General features: G+C 39.9%; 1 protein-coding gene across 1 annotated transcript; it reads left to right on the forward strand.

Annotated features, from left to right (window-relative positions):
• Window positions 1–19,389, forward strand: LOC111720185 (zinc finger protein 420-like). Its single transcript, XM_031963554.1, has 5 exons — window positions 1–245; window positions 1,149–1,335; window positions 11,685–11,811; window positions 13,092–13,184; window positions 15,730–19,389. Exons 2-5 carry the CDS (start codon window positions 1,306–1,308, stop codon window positions 16,968–16,970), a joined length of 1,491 nt encoding a protein of 496 aa, XP_031819414.1. The 5' UTR covers window positions 1–245; window positions 1,149–1,305; the 3' UTR covers window positions 16,971–19,389.
• Window positions 19,390–20,995: the final 1,606 nt, after the last annotated feature.

Consider the following 20,995-nt stretch of genomic DNA (forward strand, 5'->3'; position numbering starts at 1 on the left):
TTCCCAGGAGCTGAGACCTCCCTGCCTCCTTCCCAGGAGCTGAGACCTCCCTGCCTCCTTCCCAGGAGCTGAGACCTGCCTGCCTCCTTCCCAGGAGCTGAGACCTCCCTGCCTCCTTCCCCGGAGCTACGACCTCCCTGCCTCCTTCCCCGGAGCTACAACCTCTGTGCTTTCCTTCAGATCTCTGGGCCTCCTTCCCTGGATCTGAGATTTCTGGGAGCTAGCTCTGCAGGTGCAAGTCCCAGGTAGGTCTGAGCCAGCCTCCAATCCCAAGCTCCACCCCCGCCCCTTCCCCCCTCCCCGTGCGGTTGTGCCGGCTGTAAGCTCCCTGCCCTAACTGCAGATTCCCAGTCCCTTCCCAAATGTCTGAGGTAACCCTGCCCACACTCAGCACTGCGTCACCTTTCCCCCCAAATTCAGACTTTACAGCCCAGGGACCCAGGTGTTCTGTCTCCCTGTCCCCAGCTTTTCGTTAGAGATTCAGCTGTTCTGCCTCCAGATCCAGCCCCTCATAGGATCCTCGGTCCTGCCTGCCCTGAGGCCCCGCTTTGGGTGCAGGCACCGGAGCTCCCCCCTGGCCCCTTGTCTGGCCCCTCAGTTCTTGGGCTGCTGCCCTGCCAGCCCCCAGTCCAGGCTCCCTCTACCCAGGCTCCCTTTAGGGACTCCAAGCATAAGTTCTGCCAGAGGGTCCCAGGCGTCCTAGGCAGGCTTCCTTCTGCCAGGGGGCTGGGTCCCAGATGGGACTTTTGTCTCCCAGCCGCAGGCATTCCCTGCTCCTTCCCCGGTGGCTGGGACCCTGATCCCTCCAGGATCCCTGCCAGGGTCAAGCAGGCAGTTTGTTGTCTGGATAAGGACTGTGTCTTTGTGAGGGGGAGGGCCCAGGGAGGGACAAGGAGAGGGAGAGACAGAGAGAGTGAGGAATGAAAGTGAAGAGTGAGAGAGAGAGAGAGAGAAAGAAAAGAGTGTTGGGTGATGGGAGACAGGGAGGGCAGAAGACATATGGGAGGGGGAATCTCTGACTCATGGACTATTGAGGCTCTGACGGGACTCATCCCATGTGGGATCACAAGCCCCCTTTTCCTCCTGGGTCTCTAAAGGAAGATGGGGAAGAGGAAGGGGAAGAAGGTATAAAGACTTCTCTTTTCCAGCCCTGCTCCTCCCTGCTGCCTCCCTCCCTCTCTTTGTGACTGCTGTGGAGCCTCACCCTTGATAAAGCCCCTCAGCCCAGCCTCCTGCCCCAGAAAGACAAGGAAAAGTTGTTCAGAGGACAAGGTCTGCCCCAGGAGGGAGCCGGAGCCGGAGGGGATGGCCGGTGGCAGCCACCCCCCCCCTCAGGTGAGTGTCCTGCCCCCAGACTCCACAACATCCCAGAGGCCGTTCCCATAGACATGCAGGGCTGTCTGTGACACTGGCAATACCTTCCCTTTGGATTGTTTCTTTACAAAAATTGTCAGGAGATTGAATGGAACCCAAGCGACACTGCCCTACTCTCTCCCTCCGGATTTCAAAGTGATCTGCAGCACTTCAGCATCAGCAGCACTAACTCCCCTCTTTCCCTGATCCCCCCATCCCACTTGCTGCCCTCCATCCTCTGGATTTCTGAGTCACCCATGCGAGAAATAACCCCCTGGACTTGGGAGGGATGAAGTTCAAGTCCTCAGTTACACAACTGAGGGGGTATCCTATAGAGTAGGGACAGTTGGCATCAATATGTCTCTTTTATACTTGAAAGAAGCCCTTCCCCTAGTCCCCCACCCACTGAGTACCACTGAGGGCACAACCTATTCAGAGCACAGAATCCCAGCACCCTCAATTACATCATTACTCCCTCCCCTCCCACCCCAGTGCAAATTCTTCCCTTTTACTTGTGAGTTCCCACCCCGATTATGTTTTACAATCTTTTTTTTTATTCTCAGGCCCCACCTCTGATTACATTTTGTTCTTGTTTTCCAGTCTGAGGCCCCCAGCCCCATTACATTGTCCTTTTTTTGCTATTGGTCCTAGCCTCCATTTTTTAAGTTTCGATTTTTATTTCCTAATTTCAGTTTCATTTCTCTGTTTCTCTAGTCTCTGTAACTCTGATCCAGTTCTCACCCAAGGAGGACCACTTCGCTCCTTCCTCTCTGTTCTGAAGGGATGGGGTCATTGCTCACTTTACGTACACCCAGCATCCTCCCTCACAATCTATAGAACTGCTCCCCTCCCCTTTTCTCCCCTTTGAGCAAGCTTTCCCTGACAGATCTTGAAACCAGGGTGCCCTGCTTATTCTCATGGGTCCAGGTGCACAGTTGAGTCCCCTGGTGCACACTGGCTGACCCCTGTCTTGGAGCTGGTTCCACTCTCGGGCACACTCAGAAAGCAGGGAGGGTGAAGGAGCAAATGCTGTGTACTAGGGGCTTCCTGCTTATCCCACATCCATCTGGAGAATACAGCAACTCAAGAACCAGGGTGAAGTTGGCTTCTTGGTCACACTAAAAGACCCTGAACTATTGGGACCAGGTCAAAGAGAATGCCTTTTTTGTTTTAAATAGCAGTTAATTAGCATTTGTTCAGGCCCTCAGCCTTCCCTTGGAGAGAATTTAGGGAAAGGGCTAAGTTTGGGAGACTATTCAAAGTACTTGGAGTTTTCTTTTCCCGTGGAAGCTGGGGTGCCCTGAAGGAGACCCTCAGGTCTTGTCCAAAAGGCATCAGACAAGTATGAGATGAAGTCTCCACATTGTTTGGGTTCACATTTCTCTTTTTAGTGCTTTGGAGCATTTTCCACATGGTTGGGAATACTGGCAGTTTTTCCTTTGAAAATTCCCTCTTTGTGTCCTTTGTCCATTTATCTAGTGGGGAATGATTGTGTTGTTGTATTTGCTGTTTCAGTCGTGTCTGACTTTTTGATACTCTTTGGGGTTTATTAGTCTTTTTTTTTAAATTGTAATTAAAATTTTCACAATTACACATTAGACCTATAAAACATTTTAAATACTTTTCTTTTGAATTCTCAATTCAATACCTTCTTCCCTCCCTTGACATCTTCTAGAAATGGTCAGTAATCTGAGATAGGTTATGTGTATGCAATTGTGTAAAAACATATTTCTGAAATAATCATTTTGTAGACAATTTCTTAAACAAGAAGGGAAGACAATTAAGAAAAAAGAAAAGAAATCTAGCTTTTGATCTGCATTCAGACTCTAGTAGTTCTTTATCTGGAGAGGGATAGTATTTTTCATGAATCCTTTGGGGTTGTCTTAAATCATTCTATTGTGAGCATATCCAAGTCATTCACAGGTCTTGGTTATTCTGTTTTGTCCTTTTTATGCACAATGATCTGGTTCTACTTGTTTCACTCTGCGTCAGTTCATGTAAGCCCTTCTAGGTTTTTCTGAAATCACCCTGCTTGTCATTTCTTATAGCACAATTATATTCTGCTGTAATCATATAAGACAATTTGTTAAACCATTCATTCCCCAGTTGTTTCCCTCGAATTCCAATTCTTTGCTACCATAAAAAGAGCAGAAAAAGGTTGTTTCCCCTTTTTTTACATCTCTTTGGCATACAGACTTAGTAGTGGTGTTTCTCAGGTTAAAAGGTGTACAGTTTGATGGTCCCGTGGGCACAGTTCCAAATTGTTTTCCAGAATGGTTGAGGCAGTTCATACCTCCATCAGTGCATTAGTGTCCCAATTTTTCCACATCTCATTTGACATTTATCATTTTCCTTTTCTATCATATTGGCCAATTTGATAGATGTGATAGGCTCTTTAAATGGGGATAGAATTCACTTGTGATTTAAAGTGATCCTGAGGAGCTCATAAATGGTTTGTTCAATTTCCTTTTCTAAGATTGTGTTATTTAAGTATTCCATTTTCTCTTCCGTTAATCTGGGAAATTTGTATTTCTGTAAATATCAATCTGCTTCATTTAGATTGTCAGATTTATTGGCCAATATTTCCTTTAAAATAGAGGGAATGTTGGTGAATGACTTTTTATTTGCAGATGTCTGGGCACTAAATGAAGTCTCTGAGCTGAGATGTAGAAGAGTTTGAACTGATTCCCTTCCAATTGTGCTAATTTTGATGTAACAGTTAACACCAAGAAAATGCAGGTGATCCACCAGCCAGCATTGGTTACAGCAAATGGAGAAGTCTTGAGTGCCCTCCCTGGTTAAATTCACTCACTTTGGCAGTATACTTTCTGGGGATATCCACAGTGATAATGGGGTTGGCACATGTATTACCGGAGCTAGCTCACTATTTGAAAGGTTCTGAAGGAAAGGAGGGGAGAAGAGAGGGATTAGACTGACTCCCAAATGGAAGGTTTATTAAACCTATGTGCTGACCTTACGGTCATAGGCCTGTGAAACCCAGACAATCCATCAACGCCCCTCCTGGAAACTGAGTCATTTCCATTTGAATTATCTTCGGAAGATTCTCAAAATCACCTGAAAAGATCAGGTACCAGACACTGGGGTCCTTTCTGCAACTAAATTGCTGAGCGTTCCAGCTCCACTGCAGAAAGCACAATTCCTTGGGGCTGGCACATTTTTTAAATACCCAATGGGCACTAGCCCGAAGAGCTCTCACAGGCCAGACGCTCACAAGGCAGTCAGAAAAGGTGATACAAGGATGTTCTCAGGGTCTCTCTGGAGAACTTTAGAATTGATTGTATGATGTGGAAGAAGCTGGCAGCCCAGCCTGGTGTACCCTCATCAGAGAAGGAGCCCTGCTCTGTGAGCAAAGAGCAACTGAATGAGCTCAATAGAAAGGGGAGTTGTGTAAGGTATGAAAATTCATCTGATCTGAAATGTTCCTATTTACTGTATGTGCCCAAGTTGTGATAGAGCCTTGCAAGGTCTTATTGGTCTGATCAGCCACAGATGTAACTTGAATATAGCAGGAATTATGGTCCTCTTTGAACATGAAGCACAATAACCACCCATATATTTGATAAAATGATGCTAATTATTGTTTTACTTTCCTTTTCATTTCTTTCATTTTTAATACTGGCAATTTGGTTGTCTTTTTTTCCTTTTTAAACTAATTAAGTAATGGTTTATTTATCTTATTGGCTTTTTTTTTCTTTCCTAAAACTAGTGCCTTAGTTTTATTTATTCAATGGTTTTCTTATTTTCAATTTTATTAATATTTCCTTTGATTTTTAGGATTTCCAAATTGGTCTTTAATGGGGGATTTTTAATTTGTTCTTTTTCTAGTCTTTTTGCATGATCACTCCAGTGAGAAATGATACATCTCTCTATTTTATTGATGTACATGTTTTGATTTATTCATTGGAAAACTGCCTGTTCATATCTTTTGATTTTCAAGTGGGGAATGACTGATATTCTTATAGATTTTACAAAGTTTTTATGTACTTGACATATAAGACCTTTCTCTGAGAAACTGAAATTTTTCTGCTTTCCTTCTGATCTTGGTGACATTTGTTTTCTCTGTATGAAAATCTTTTATTTTAATGTAATTGAAAGAATTAATTTTGCACCTAACTTTGGTTTTTATTTCTTGGTTATTCATAAACTGTTCACCAATCCATAAGTCCGATAAGTGATATGTCCCATTTTCTGATTTTCTTGTAATATCTCTCTTTATATTTAGATCATCATGTATACATTTTGACTGTATCTTAGTAAATGATGTAAGGTATTCGTCTGTGCCCAGTTTCTGCCATACTGCTTTCCAGTTTTCACAGTTTTTAATCAAATAATGAATTCTTATACCAAATTTTTAGTCTTTACACTTGTGAAAAGAAGATTATTATATTTATTTGCTGCTGTAAATTATGTCTACTCTGTTCCATTGATCTATTTTTCTATTTCTTAGCCAGTATCAGAAAGTTTTGATGATTGCTGCCTTATAATAAAGCTTAAGATCTTTCTTTTTACTTTTCATTAACTCCTTTGATATTCTTTTTTTTTTTTTTTTTTTTGCTCAGCCAATTGGCATTAAGTGACTTGCCCAGGGCCACACAGCTAGGAAGTGTTCAATGCCTGAGATCATATTTGAATTCAACTCCTTCTGATTTCAGGGCTATGCTCTATCCACTGCACTACCTAGCTGTTCCCCTCCTTTGATATTCTTAATTTTTTGTTCTTCTAAATGAATTTTTCCCCCCTAATTCTTTAAAAAATCATTATTTGCCAATGTATTTGGAATGGTATTGAATATATAAATTACTATAGGTAAAATTATCATTTTTATTTTATTGATCCTGCCTACCCATTAACAATTAATATTTCTCCAAATATTTGTCTGATTTTATTTGTACAATTTTTGTGTGTGTGTGTAATTTGTTTTTAGGCATTTGTTTTAGGCAGATTTATTCCCAGGCTTTTTTTTTTTTTTCTGTCTAAAGTTATTTTAACTTAACTATCTCTTTTTGCTAATTCTTCTTGCAGGGTTTTGTTTGTTATAAATAGGAACTTTGATATTTATAGCTTGCTACTTTGCTAATGTTAATGTTTTAACTAACTTTTTAGTTGAATCTTTTGCATTTTCCAAGTATGTCATCATATCATCTACAAAAAGAGAATTTATGACCTCATTCCCTCTTCTGATTTTTTCTATTTCTTTTTCTTCTCTTATTGCTTTATTTATTATATTGAATAATATTTGGAAAAGTGAACATCCTTGTTTCACACCTGATGTTACTGAGATGGCTTCCAGCTGATGCCCATTACAAATAATGCTTTTTGAAGGTTTTAAATGATTACTTTCAAGTGTTTTTCTTTTTATTCTTTTAAGTAGAATTGAATACTGTATTTTATCAAAAGCTTTTCCTACATCTATTGATGTAATCATTTTTTAAACTTTTATTTTTAACATATTTGGTATCAGTATCGTATTTATTTCATACAAGGAATTCATAAGGGCCTTTCTTTGCAACTAAAAATTAGTTGGTCTTTAAATGTTTGATAGAATTCATTTGTACATCTATCTGATCATGTTGTTTTTTTCTTAGGAAGCTCTGTTTAATTTCTTTTGGTAAAATGTTTGTATTATATAACCTATTTTCTCTTTTGCTAATCTAGATGATTTATATTTTGTAAATATTCCATTTCACAGAAGTTGTTAAATTTATTGTCATATAATTGGGCAAAATAACTCATTATTATTGCTTTAGTTTCCTCTTCATTAGTATATATTCACCCTTTTCATTTTGATACTATTGATTTGCTTTACTTCTCTTTAAAAAAAAAATAAAACAGTTGTTTATTTTATTTGTTTTTTTTCCCACAAAACAAATTCCTATTTATTAATTCAATTTTTTTTTTACACTGGTCATCTCACCTTTCATTTTCAGGATTTTAAATTTAATGTCTAATTGGAGAATTTTTTAGTTTGATCTTTTCTGATTAATTGCATATGCAATTCATTAGTCTCTTCTTTTTCTATTGTACCGATGTAAGTATTTAGAGACATAAATTGTCCTCTGATTCCTGCCCAAGCTATATCCCATAGGTTTTGGTGTTTTCACTGTCATTTTCTTTAATGAAATTATTTCTATGATTTGATCTTTAACCCACTCTTTAAGGTTAGCTTGTTTAATCTTCAACGAATTTTCCACTTATGTTTCCATGGTCCTTTATTATATTCAATTTTTATTGCATTTTGATCTGAAAGGAACACATTAAATTTCTGCTTTTCTACTTTTAACTACAAAAATTTTATATATTAATTTTTGGTCAATCTTTGTAAAGGTATATTTTTAGAAAAAAGTATCTTCCTTTGTTCAATTCTCTCCAAATATGTTTTTTAATCAAGCTTAACTAGAATTGTATTTACTTCCTTGACTTTTTTCTTATTTATTTTTGTCTAGATTTATCTTGCTCTGAGAGGGGAAAGATTAAAGTCCTCTCCTATTATAGTACTACTATCTATCTCCACTTTAACTTTTTTTTGAAAATACTACAGTATTTGGTATAGCTTGATAATTGCTTCATTGTCTATGGTACTTCTTGTCAAAATGTTGTTACACTGTTTTTCTCTTTTAATTAAATCTATTCTAGCCATAACTTTTTCTGAGATAATAATTCTGATCTGTGCTTTTTTTTTTGGGGGGGGGGGGGGAAGGAGGCATCAGCTGAAACGTAATAAATTCTACTTCACCTCTCCATTTTAATTCTGTGTATCTTTTTTTCTTAAATGTTTCTCTTGTAAACATATTCTGATTTTTAATCCATTCTGCTGTTTCCACTTTTTGAGTGAATTCATCCTATTCACATTTAAAGTCATGATAACTATTTGTGAATTTCCCTCTATCTTATTTTTACTCACTGTCTTTTTTCTCAACCTCTCTTTTTACCCAGTCCCTCTTATCTTCTCCCTTCACCCTCTTAACCTTATTTTACACATCCCTCTTAATTTGCTCTATTGTTGTTTATTCCTGACTTCAGGAATGTGATGCCTTGACATGCAAGTGACTTGGATTTAAGTGAGGGAGGGCTGTGCAAGGTCACCTGCCTCACTTTCCCCTCCAGAGCCATCTGAGTCCACTGGCCAGATATAGATTAAGAGACTGGAGATGGCCCTGGATTAAATGGGAGATCTTGACCTTTTTAAGGTGAAGTCTTCTATAGGTCTCAGTTTGACGAAGGCCACACCTATACAATGATTAAGGCTAGGGAGCAATGAAGGCAAATAATCTCCTCTTTCATTTGGTCCAAAAAGATCTAAATAAATTTTTACAAAAATGAATGAATGAATTCTGGGACAGGAAGACTATTAGGGTTTCTAGCCAAAGCAGAAATGGCTATTTACATTCAATCTGAGTTAATCAGGACCCAAATAATGACCAAATGGGGCTTGGCCTGAGAACTATTAGTGGCCAATTTGAATCAGATTATTTTTGGTTTATACCTAAATCTAAATACCTCCCTATTCCATCTCCCAGTTTTCCCTCCTCTTTATAATTTCAAAAACTTCTATACTCTCCAAAATGTACCTATTGTTTTCTCTTCAACCCGGATGTGATTGTTTCCAGCATTATCAGCCCTTCACCCTATCTCTTTTCTCTTTATTAGTTCTTCCTTTCAGGCCCCATTTTAATGAAATAATTGCTTTTTAAAACATTTTTCTGCCCAGTGTGGTTTTATTAGAATCACTCCATCATACAAAAGTCTTCCCCAAGCTTTCTTTCAAACTACCTTAGTAACGATAGCAGTTTTTAGACTACTGCCAACATTTTCATATATAGTAACTGAACAGTTTGATTTTAATGAGTACCTTATAATTAGGTTCATGCTTTTCTTATGTTTCTTCTGGATCTTTTATGTTGAATTTTCTATTAAGTTCTGGCCTTTTTGTTACAATATACTTCAAAGTCTCTATGTTAGTCAAATGTCCATTTTTTTTTTTTTTAATTCAGGATCATACTTCAACTTTTCTCGGATGCAACCCCTACTCTTCTGCTCTTCAAAATATAATGTCTCAAAGCCTAGGATCTTTTAGGGCAGAAACTGCTAAAAGACACATTCAATGGTAGTTGGGATGTCACAAGATTCTAACCATATTATACCCTGTTCATCTCTTCTTTGGTTGTTACATTTGCCAGATTTCCTTTTTCAGTTCTATTTCCTTGTTTATTTTTAGGAAGAGGTCTCACTGGTCTTTCTGTTGTTACTCTGTGGTCACTCCTCCTAGATTCTGTTGTTTAGGATGTTCAAGAAACAAGTAATTTGTACAGGTGAAGTTCATAACCCTATCCAACCTATGGAGGTGAAAGCTGGGTGTGGGAGGCTTGAAAAGGAAAGGGGTTTGGAAGAGCTTCTGCTGGGTGTGAGTCAAGGAATCAATTAGAGATCAATTAGCTATCAGTAAAAGGACTGCTTTCCTATATAGAGAGGCTACATAATGAGTTCTGAGACTCGAGTGAAAAAAAGATGTGTAAATGCTTGGGAATTTCCAAAAGTATAAGAGATCAATAAATACCTTAATTGTTCCAAAGTAGTAGCATAAAGGCTGTGAAAGTTGAAAGTTGAATTAAAATAGACCATAAGTCAGTTGTTTTAAAAAAATAAAGCACAAAAATAAAAAAATGAAAAGGCAATTTTATGCATATGATGAAGACTTGTTTCCAAATATCAGAATCTCCAATAAAGTACAACATGTACTTATGATGGATATGGAAGACTACCAGATGTCAAGTATATTGGCCAAGTATACATGGTACATTTAGCATACTGTGAATATATGCTTGCTCCCAAGTATCAGGATATTTTCAGACTGGGCAACTCTCCTGTATATGATCCAGTGGTAGACATCTTAACTCGGTCTCTTGACTTTTGTTGTCCCATCCTGTTTTTCATGAATTACCTGAAATGCAACCCTCATTAATTGAATTTTGCTTTTTTAATATATAAAGGAACACTTCTTTCTCTGCCAGAGTTACGCTTATATCCATGTGACTATATACCAGATGATCATTTCTCTGCTGCTTGTGCTAATTTTGGCCTAAAAATTAACACCAAGAAAATAGAGGTTCTCCCCAATCCATATGTATAACCTATTGGTTACAGCAAATGGAAAAATTCTGAATCCTGTGAACAGATCTATTTATCATGGCACTTCTACAGCGCAAAGCAGGGGCTCCCCCTGGTGGAGGAAGCAGCATTTTAAGGACATTCCCAAGACCTCTCTGAAGAACTTTGCATCATCAGTAGTGATACATGAGAGACCCTAGTACATGCCCTGCCATGACACATGCACATCAGAGAATGTGCCCCATTGTGTGAGCAAGACCGAATTGTGGGAGCTCAAAGAGTGGTGAGATGTCCAAATGTGCAGTCGCTTCCACTGCAGTTGCTCATCTGGGCTCTTGGTACCCAAGGTGTCGCAAACTGTTCTGAGCTTGGGTAGGTCTGATTAGCCACGGTCAGATGTTCTGAGCCCCAGCCCTGGTATGGGGATATCAATTTGGTCCTCTTTGACCGTGAAGATAAAAAAATCAACCAAGTGTGTAATGAAATATTACAATTAAGAACTCTATGATATCAACAAATGAAAGCAAGCATAAAGCAAAGCATGAGCTATTTTGGCCATGAGACTTCCAGCCAAAGTAGCCTCGAGCCCTTCTTGGATACATAGAGTATTTCCTTTAGGTGGCCGGGAAGTCTCGGGCTCTACAGTTCAGTAATCAATATCTCTTTGGAATTCTCTGTATTTTGTCTAGATGAGTCTTTATTTCAACCTCTCTGGAAATAACCAAGAGCTTTCCTTTCTCCCTCTCTCTTTTCTGTGACCACACATCTACCCCCACCATTACCCTAGAATACACTGTGTCTGCCAGCTTCTTGTAGCTTCATAGAATTTTCTTTATAGGCTCTAACTTATGTCAGTTCTGATAAGGAACTTAACATCTTTTGTCCTTCTCTTCCACAGATGCACACGCATCACAGATAAAGCACTCATTTTGTCTCAGGTTCCCAGGTTCCATAGGGAGACAGTCCACAATAAGATATTTCTCTGCTTTCTTCCAACTGACCAGAGCACATGTTTTTCTCAATATTCCTTTGGGCTCTTACTGTGGCTTCAAGTCTTGACTCTGGCCCTCAAGAATAGGACCTTTGGGTAAATTCCCTTTCTGTTTTTTAGCTTTCTCACCTCTGATGTTGAGGGTTGGACTAGATGAACCCAGAAATCCTTTTCAGCTCTGACTTTTTTTCCCCTCTGACTTTGGGTGCTGTAGGAGTTGGTGACTTTCCAGGATGTGGACGTGGACTTCACCCCAGAGGAGTGGGGCCTTTTGGACCCTTCTCAGAAGGAGCTGTACAAAGAGGTCATGCTGGAGAATGCTTGGAACCTGCTGTCTATGGGTAAGGACACTTCTGGCCACTCTGAGGCTGCTATCAAAAGGAATTTTGTTCTATGTTGGTTTTGGAGCATTCATCAATTTTACTAGAAAGGGGAAAGTGCTAGTCTCCTATGTTCCAAACTGATTATTCTATAAAAGGTCAATACATTGGTGAAGAAAAGCTGGAGATCTCCCAGTTGCTCCTGAAGTTCCCCAATTCTAGGGATCTTGAGGTCAAAGATCAGATCAGTGCTGGTGCATCTCAGATGTGGAACTAATCTCACAGGTTAATTAGGCTAGTCTTTCCCTGAACATGACTTTGTCTGGCAAAACCAGGAAAACTGCTCAATAGGTTTTCCCTGCAACCCCTTCCTCTTTGAGATGGGCCTAATATGGGAAATGTCCTTTTTTTAAAGAATAGTCATTTGGCAGCTGACAGTTCTTCCTTGTACCCAGTAGAACCCGTTAGTCCCCAGTCTTCCTTTACATTGCCCCCAAACTCCAGCACAGATGGTGCAGCAGGAAGGATGAGAACAAGCATTGATATTCACCTGCTGTTGCCCAGTAAGTGCTTTCCTCACCATATTAGGCCATTAAGTGACCTCATTATCCCCATTTTACAGTTGAGAAAACTGAAGCAGACAGTTTAAGTGGCTTGGCCAGGGGCACACAGCCGGTGTCTGAGCCCAGATTGAAATCCTGGCATTGCTGACCCAGGCCTTGACACTGCACTCCTAGATGTCTCTAATTCTGGGTAATGGAAATTACATAGTGAGTCCCTCCTTCCATGAAGAAGAGGCACCAAGACTGAGTTTTCTGGTTCCAAACCAACTCCCTGATCTTCCCCAGTTCTCCCCAAAACTCCCTAAAGTAAAAGCTCTTCTTAGGAGATCTGGGAACCACCCCCTGCTCTTGCTTGCATGCTCCCGTCAATGGCAGGAACAACAGACTGGCCAAGAATCAGAATTGGGATGAACCAACTTCCTTGACTTCAACAGTAGGAGAATCTCCCCCTGTAGCAGAAAGGCCCTGAATGAACAAAACTAAGGTTTTTATAGATTTCAGTGAGGGGGAAACTGGGTAGGGGGCAGGGCAAAGGGGGATTCAGCAAGGCCTCTTTTGCTGGGGCTGAAAGATGATCTAGCCTGTCTTATTTGGGATTATTGTGTTACAAGTGCTGATGGGAGGAAACGGCCAGATATGTGTGAACCCAATGGAGTGATTCTCAGAATGGAGCAGCTTTGCATGCACACTCTTCCCTAAAGAGGACTAAGTTTGTGTCTTTTCATTCTCCATGTCTAGGCTTGCCAGCTCCCAGAGACGTGATTTCTCATCTTGAGCAAAGGGAAGCACAGGGGATGCTGGAGCAGGAAGTCCTGAGGAGCTGCTGCCCAGGTGAGAAGTGAAAACAGGTAGATGAGAGCTGTGATTACCAGAGGGTTCTAGGTATGGTGACAAAAGCCAGAACTGGGGGCAGCAGGACTTCACTTGGAGTTTTTTTTTTTAACTGTATAGAAATAGTATTATGGATAGGGAGCCTCAGTTTCCCCATCTATAAAATGAAGGAGTTGGACTCTATGGTCTTTAATCTCCCTTCTAGAGATAAATCTATGATCCTACAAAAAGCCATCACTGAGAATTTAGGGGTGTAGAAGTCTCCTCAAAGTGCAAAAGGAGCTTAGACTTTCCAAGCTGAGCTCCTTTTTAACTTTCTTCAAATCAACAAACATTTATTAAGTGGCTGCTTTGTTCCAGATCCTCTGCTGAGCACCAGGGATCTAAAGAGATACAAGGAACCTCCCCTGCTCCCGGTGAGCTCACAGACTTGTGGGACAAATACCTACAACTGTGTCAGGCAGGGAGGAGAGCTTGAGGCTTCATTTGTGAGCTTGCACTCCTGGGAGGAGGCCTTGGAGAGGCTTAGGAAAGAAGGAAGATGGGAGAGCTGGGGAAGGAGACTGAGCTTGGTTTGGGATACAGTAGAAAGAGACCCAGGAAAGGCACGTCACTCAAACCCAGTGAGAGGGGAAACGGGTGACTAGCAGAGTCAAAGGCAACAGAGAAGCCAGGAAGGATGAAGATGAAAAAATGGCCATTGGATTTAGCAAGTTTGAGATCTGGGGTAATGTTGGACATGGGAGTTTTAGGTGAACAATGAAATTGGGAGCTAGAACACAGAGACTTTCTGAGAAAGCAAAGGAGAGGACTTGGACACACCTGTTATAAATGGCATCTAGGGCTGTTTAGCTGTGAAATCGAATAAAGAGACTGGAAAATATCTCTGGGGATGAAGGGATTAAGGGACTGTGTTTAAGGATTAGGGAGACATGGTTTTATTAGAGTCACTAAGAAAAGGTGGGAAAGACTGAAAAGTGTGAAAAAATGGAGATGCTAGAGAGGCAATATGCTGAGTAACGGGTTGGGCCCAATGAATCCGAAAGAGGTTTGCTTTAGGTAGCAGAAGAACCATTTCATCTGGCCCTTGTGTCAAAAAGGAAAATCAGGCTCCTGATTTATGGGGGTGAGGAGCAGAAAATGGTACTGCATAAATGTTCGTTTTTTTCCAGAGCAATGTAAAGCAATATCTCTGATGGGAAGAACATATGGGAACATATGAAAAGATTGGGAAACCTTCTGTGATGAATAGGTTAGGGAGTCAGCCAAGTAATATTTGGTCATTTCAGTTATTTTTGACTCTTCATGACCCTCTTTGGGGTTTCTTGCCAAAGATACTGGAATAGTATGCATTTATTTCCTTTTCTAGCTCATTTTACAGGTGAGGAAACTGAGGCAAACAAGGGGGAGTGACTTGGCCAAGGTCATAGAGTTAGTAAGTGTCTGAAACTAGGTTGGAACTTGCATGTTCTTGATCCTAGGTATACCTATGCATCACTTAGTTGCCCCAAGGGAATCAAGGAGATGTCAAAGGGTAGCCTTGCCACAGTGAGAGTCACACTGAGATTTTGTGGCCTAAATTTATACTGGAACCTGGTTTCATGATTTTCTCCCTCCATTCAGCAGCATGTAAGTAGCAAAATGACTGCTGCCTTACTCAGAATTAATTTAAGGCTATGATTTACAGAAGTCATCAGCATAATTTCTCCCTGATCTCTAAGTTTCAAATTTTGACCCATTCTTGGAGATTCATTGGTCAGATTCATGGAGGCCCCTCTCAGTTTAGGGAGATGAGAGGTAGAGGCTCCCAAGTTTACCGTAGTATGAGTTCTTTCCGGAGTTTAGAAAGGGCCTCTGTGATCTTCACCATGGGTTTAGTCAGGTCCCATCAGAGTTAGAACTAGACAGAGGTCACTCACTGTAGGGAAATAAGAGACAGAAACTGGGTTGAGGCCAAAACATGAGAATGCCGGACCTGTCTTTGTTATAGGTTTGTTTTGAGAATTCTGAGGTCCAAAATTATTCAGTCTACAAGAAAAACTACTTTGTAAAAAGCTGCATGGATCCCTCCACTAAGTGGACTTAGATCATCCTGAGATGGCCCTGGACCCTAGGATCTTGTTTTTCTAGGGTTTTGTTTTCTAAGGTTTGATAAGTGGACACTTTAGAAAGACAAAGTAGACCTTGTTTTGAGGGCCAACAATGATACATTAGCTAAAAATTTATCAGCAGAGGGGTTGGGTTATCTCTGCTGACTTAAAAAGGATGGGTTCCTCCTCAAGAAGAGATGGCAAAAATAGTATGGAGATACCAAAAACAAATTGGGGGCTTATGTCACCCATGCTAAGTGTAGACTTGGAATTTGAGAAAAACAGAATATAGATACATTAGATCCCAGGAGATATGATTCATTACAACCCCGATTCCATTCCAAACAGTATTAATCAGTTTTATAATTTACATAAATCACAGATAAATTTTTATAGGAAGTCTTTATATTATAAAGCCTGAAACTTTAATGGAACATTTACCCCTTGTTTACCAGATATAAAAACTATTGGAACATCCACAAGAATCCTGTATCTACATACTGGAGAGAAACCTTACAAATGTAATCAGTGTGAAAAAGCCTACAAAAAGAAGGCTTTTCTTATTGTACATCAGAGAATCCACACTGGAGAGAAACCTTACGAATGTGATCAGTGTGGAAAGGCTTACAGACAGAAAGCTTATCTTGTGAGACATCAGGGAAGCCACACTGGAGAGAAACCTTATAAATGTGATCAGTGTGGAAAGGCTTACAGACAGAAAGCTTATCTTACGATACATCAGAGAATCCACACTGGAGAGAAACCTTATGAATGTGATCAATGTGGAAAGTCTTACAGACAGAAAGCTTATCTTACGATACATCAGAGAATCCATACTGGAGAGAAACCTTATGAATGTGATCAGTGTGGAAAGGCTTACAGACAGAAAGCTTATCTTATGAAACATCAGAGAATCCACACTGGAGAGAAACCTTATGAATGTGATCAGTGTAGAAAGGCTTACACACAGAAAGCTTATCTTATTATACATCAGAGAATCCACACTGGAGAAAAACCTTATGAATGTGATCAGTGTGGAAAGGCTTACAGACAGAAAGCTTATCTTATGATACATCAGAGAATCCACACTGGAGAGAAACCTTATGAATGTGATCAGTGTGGAAAGACTTTCAGAACCAACTCACACTTTATTGTACATCAGGGAGTCCACACTGAAGTGAAACAATATAAATGTAATGAATGTGGAAAGGCGTACAAAAACAACCATGGTTTAGTTGTACATCAGAGAATCCACACTGGGGAGAAACCTTATGAATGCCATCATTGTGGAAAGTCTTTTAGATACAGCTTCAGTCTTACTGTACATCTGAGAATCCACACTGGAGAGAAACCTTATCAGTGTCATGAATGTGGAAAGGCTTACAAACAGAAGACTCGTCTTACTGTACATCAGAGAATCCACACTGGAGAGAAACCTTATCAGTGTCAAGAATGTGGAAAGACTTTTAGAAAAAACAATAATTTTGTTAAACATCAGAGAGTTCACACTGGAGAGAAACCATATGAATGTGATCGGTGTGGAAAGGCTTACAAACAGAAGTCTTGTCTTCGTATACATCAGAGAATTCACACTGGTGAGAAACCTTATGAGTGTGATCAGTGTGGAAAGGCTTTCAGACAGAAAGCTTATCTTATGATACATCAGAGAATCCACACTGGAGAGAAAACTTATTAATACAATCAACATGGAAAGGCTTTCATATGAAAACTGAGTCTTGCTGTATGTACATCAGGGAATCCACACCGGAGAGAAACATTGTAAATGTAATGAATGTGGAAAGGGCTGTTTAAAAAAACCACGATTTAGTTGCATATCAGAAACCTTGTGAGTGTGATCAATGTGCAACAGTATAACAAAATTTTTGACCATCAGAAAATCCCAGCTGGAGAGAAACCTTTGGAATATTATTCGATATGGAAATGCTTCTAGAGATCCCTCTGATATCTTCTTTAAAGAACCCACACTAAAGAAGAGTCTAGATTGTGGTAGGGTTTTTTACATGCTCTCTTCCCCAATGTAAAATAAAAGAATCCATACCAGAGGACAAACATTAATGTAGCCACATGGAAAAGCATTTAGACTAAAATCATCGCTTATTTCCCATCAGAGAAGAGGAAGTAAAAGGACTTAGAAACTATATCCCTGTAACAAATGTGGAAAGGGAATACAGAGTAGAATACAGAGCTTGTTAAATATCGGGGATATTCATTTTGTGAACATGCCCTGCCTGGACTCAACATGGGAAGATCTTCAGTCACAGACCATCTCTTACTTTATATCAGAGACTCTCAGTGGAGGAAAGACTTTGGAATCTGCTGAATGGTGACCCACCTTCCCCTACAAAATGGAGGTCATTAGACACAATGTACTTCTGTGTACAATGGAAAAATCTTCATGTAGATAAAACTTATGCACTAATTAGAGAACAGGTTTTTATGCACAGGACAGATTTCAATAGAAACCATACATTTCATACATGCTTCAAGCCATGAAAATGGGCAGTATTTCTCAGAAATCTTAAAAGTTTTTACTTCTGGGATTCAAGAGCGCAGAATTAACAGGAAATTGCCCAGACTCTCCCATATTCACCTCTAAACAATTGTAAAATTATGCCCCCAAATGAATTCTGGAATTGTAGAACCAGTAAAAAAAGAAAGGCTCAGACAAATCTTTTAGCCCAAAGAAAGTCAGAAAGTTGTCAGGTAAGGTCTCCCAAATGTCTACAAAAGGAGAGTGTGGTCCAGGACAGAAAGCAATGCAAGAAGCCAGTAGCATCCTCTGCTTCAGCAAAACAGCAAGATACCATAAGTCCCAATACAATGCCTGACAAGCAGGCAAACAACATTGGACCCCACTACATACCTCAGTGCAGCTCCAGTGAACAGGCAGAGACCAGCCAGGAACTCCTTTTCTCCATGTGCCTTACCTGCCAAATTTCCAAGGTGATCTCCCCACCTCTTGATATGTGGCAAAGTACCAGCCACTCACCTCCCTCTCCTGGACAGCCATAGCAAGGATCCCACACTCTTGGTACAGCACAGGGGTCTCCCACGTGCCTCAGTATATTGCCAGGTAATACGGTGGGATTTGTATTATTTTGTTCAGATTTGCTCTTACAGAATGACACGCCCACATGGAAATACAAATAATGCATTTTAATATCAGCAAATAATAGGAGTGCAAGTAGTATTGCAGCAACAATATCCAACATATTGGATGATTATACACAGGAAAGCCAAAGAAAGTAAAAGAGGGGAAATCCATCCCTGGTTTGTGGGAGGACAAACTTGTGATTGTTTGGGCTGGAGAATCCAGATCAGAGTCTTGATCAGAATGAACCTAGCAGAGTGTCTTCTCAAACTGTGAAATTGGTGAAATTGTCTCCCAGTGGTTTAAATGATTTGAGAACAAAGAAAGCTTTGGCCAATCTCCAATTTCCTCCTGCACTTTCCCAGAGCATTAGCCAATTTCATCCGGAAATGTGTGGGAGTATTATGGAGACCTCAGAACTGGTTAGGTTCTCCCAGGGGTAAGACTTCATTTATTACAACCTTGTGCATCTGGCCATGATCTATCTGTTCTTAGGCTCTCAAGATGAATGAGTATTCAGACATAAGGTGGGGGTCGGGGGGGGAGGGGAAGGAGTAAGCTACAAATCATCCAGGCTTCAAGACACTAGTCTGAGCCTACAACATGGAGGATCTTTATTATTCAGTTATTAACCTGTCATTCCACCTTAAGATGAGAAACGTTTAGGGTATAGGCTGTTAACACTTTAGAGGACACGCTGGTATATGTCATATTTTGCACCACAGTAGGTACACATGAATAGTAACAGTATAGTAGATAATAAAATAGGGTTGGCTAAAATAGAAAAATATTTTTGGTTGGTTATTGATTTAAAGAAAAAATGTCAATGATGATTAGTACTGAAAATAGCCAAATGTGAGGTTTCAGTTATTTTTTTTTTTTTTGGTAACTATATGAATTTGTATTCGATGTTCATTGACTGCTCTCTGATTCTTTTCCAATAATTGCTTCATTATTAAAGAAGAATTTAATGTAGCTACCAAAGGTCCAAGAGATACATAAGTAGAGGGTAAAGGTAAAAATTTGGGTGCCCAACTCAAAGTCTCTTCATCCATTTGATCAGGGAGAAAGTAAAAATCATCACCCTGCCAATGGAGATAGGAAACATTTTCTAGACATCCAGCATAGGGACCTATTAAACCCATGTAATGTAAGTCAGTTTTATTTGGAGTTACAATACAAATGTGTTGAGCCAAAATCTTCATGAGCCAAAGATATAGAAAATATCTTCATCAGTGGGCAAAGTCCTATGAGGACTTCTGCAAAAATAAGTTGACAGATTCTTGATTATGTTAGGCCAGTGTTGGCCTGGAGCTGGGGAGCAGTTTGAGCCACTCAAAAGGATGTTAACTATGCTCCAGATATAGATCTCCAATTGAATGAGACCATTTAACTTAAGGGTGTTGTTTGGGAAAGATATGCTTTTCACAGGGTTTGAGAGTCCCCCCAAAGAGACACAGTTTACATCTGCCCCCCCAAAAAAGGTGTTCTCTGGGAAAGGTGTGCTTTACACAGGGTTTGAGAGTCCCCCCAAAGGGGACACAGTTTCAGAGCACCCCCAAAAGTTAAAAGGGATACAATTTACATCATTTTGGGGATCCAGATATCCTGCAGTTATGTGGAGCCATTTTGTCAAGGCTTCTAGGTTCTTGTTTTGGATCAGTTTTCACCCAGGCAATCTTTGCTAGCCCATCTACATAGGTATTGTACTCATGTTCAGAAGAGTCCATCATAGGATGGGCATCAACAGGAAAACAAAGACAGTATTTTGTACTCATTTCCAAAAATCCAAGCAAACTATCCCTTGTTCTCCTAATTTGTTTCTTGTATCACCCTTTACATGCTTTACATCACCCTTTACATCAAATGGAACCCATTTGAACCTTATTTTGGTATCATATCTGAGATGTTGATCAATACCTAGGTTCTGCCATACTATTTTCCAGTTTTCCCAATTTTATAGTGTTTTTTATAAAAACCTCATTTCTCAGAGAACTGAATAAAACTAGAAGTCATTCCCCAATTGAGAAATGATCAAAGAATCTGAATAGGCAATTTTCTTTTTCTTTTTTTTATGATTTATTTTTTAAAAGATACACACACACACACACACACACACACACACACACACACTCCCCTACACCCTGCTCCCCCTCACATATACATACACACATATCTTTCCTGTCCCTACTGATCCTTTACTTTAATTCTGTTGCTTAACTTACTTTTTTATTACTTAACCTTTCCCCACCCATGGATCTCTACTTTATCATCTTCCTCATCCTTTGTTTTCCCATTTGCCTATCCATCTCCCCTTAATTCTTATAGGTTTTGGAGGGTGCTATACCCTTCATGGTATGTATGTAGTGTTGCCTATTTAACCATTCCTAATGTGAGTAGATTTTCATAACTATAAGTCCTCCTCCCCTTATAATGCCTCTGTACCTGTTCTTTCTCTGGGCCTCATTTATATAACATAATTGCTATTTTTACCTTAACTCTGCCCTAATTTTTCTTTTGAGCTACCCTATTGTTGATATCAATCTTAAACATGTGACATACATTTTCATTAAAAAAAAATAATTTGTCTATGTTGAGTTCTCTGAAAG

Source organism: Sarcophilus harrisii, chromosome 3 (genome assembly GCF_902635505.1).
Source record: "Sarcophilus harrisii chromosome 3, mSarHar1.11, whole genome shotgun sequence".
In the NCBI taxonomy this organism is placed as follows: Eukaryota; Metazoa; Chordata; class Mammalia; order Dasyuromorphia; family Dasyuridae; genus Sarcophilus; species Sarcophilus harrisii.

What these genes read in the sequence shown, in the direction of transcription:
- LOC111720185 (XM_031963554.1), top strand. Translation starts at nt 1,306, where the DNA reads ATGGCCGGTGGCAGCCACCCCCCCCCTCAG. An exon ending in GCAGCCACCCCCCCCCTCAG is followed by an intron (nt 1,336 to 11,684) that starts GTGAGTGTCCTG and finishes TGGGTGCTGTAG; the next exon opens with GAGTTGGTGACTTTCCAGGA. An exon ending in CCTGAGGAGCTGCTGCCCAG is followed by an intron (nt 13,185 to 15,729) that starts GTGAGAAGTGAA and finishes CTTGTTTACCAG; the next exon opens with ATATAAAAACTATTGGAACA.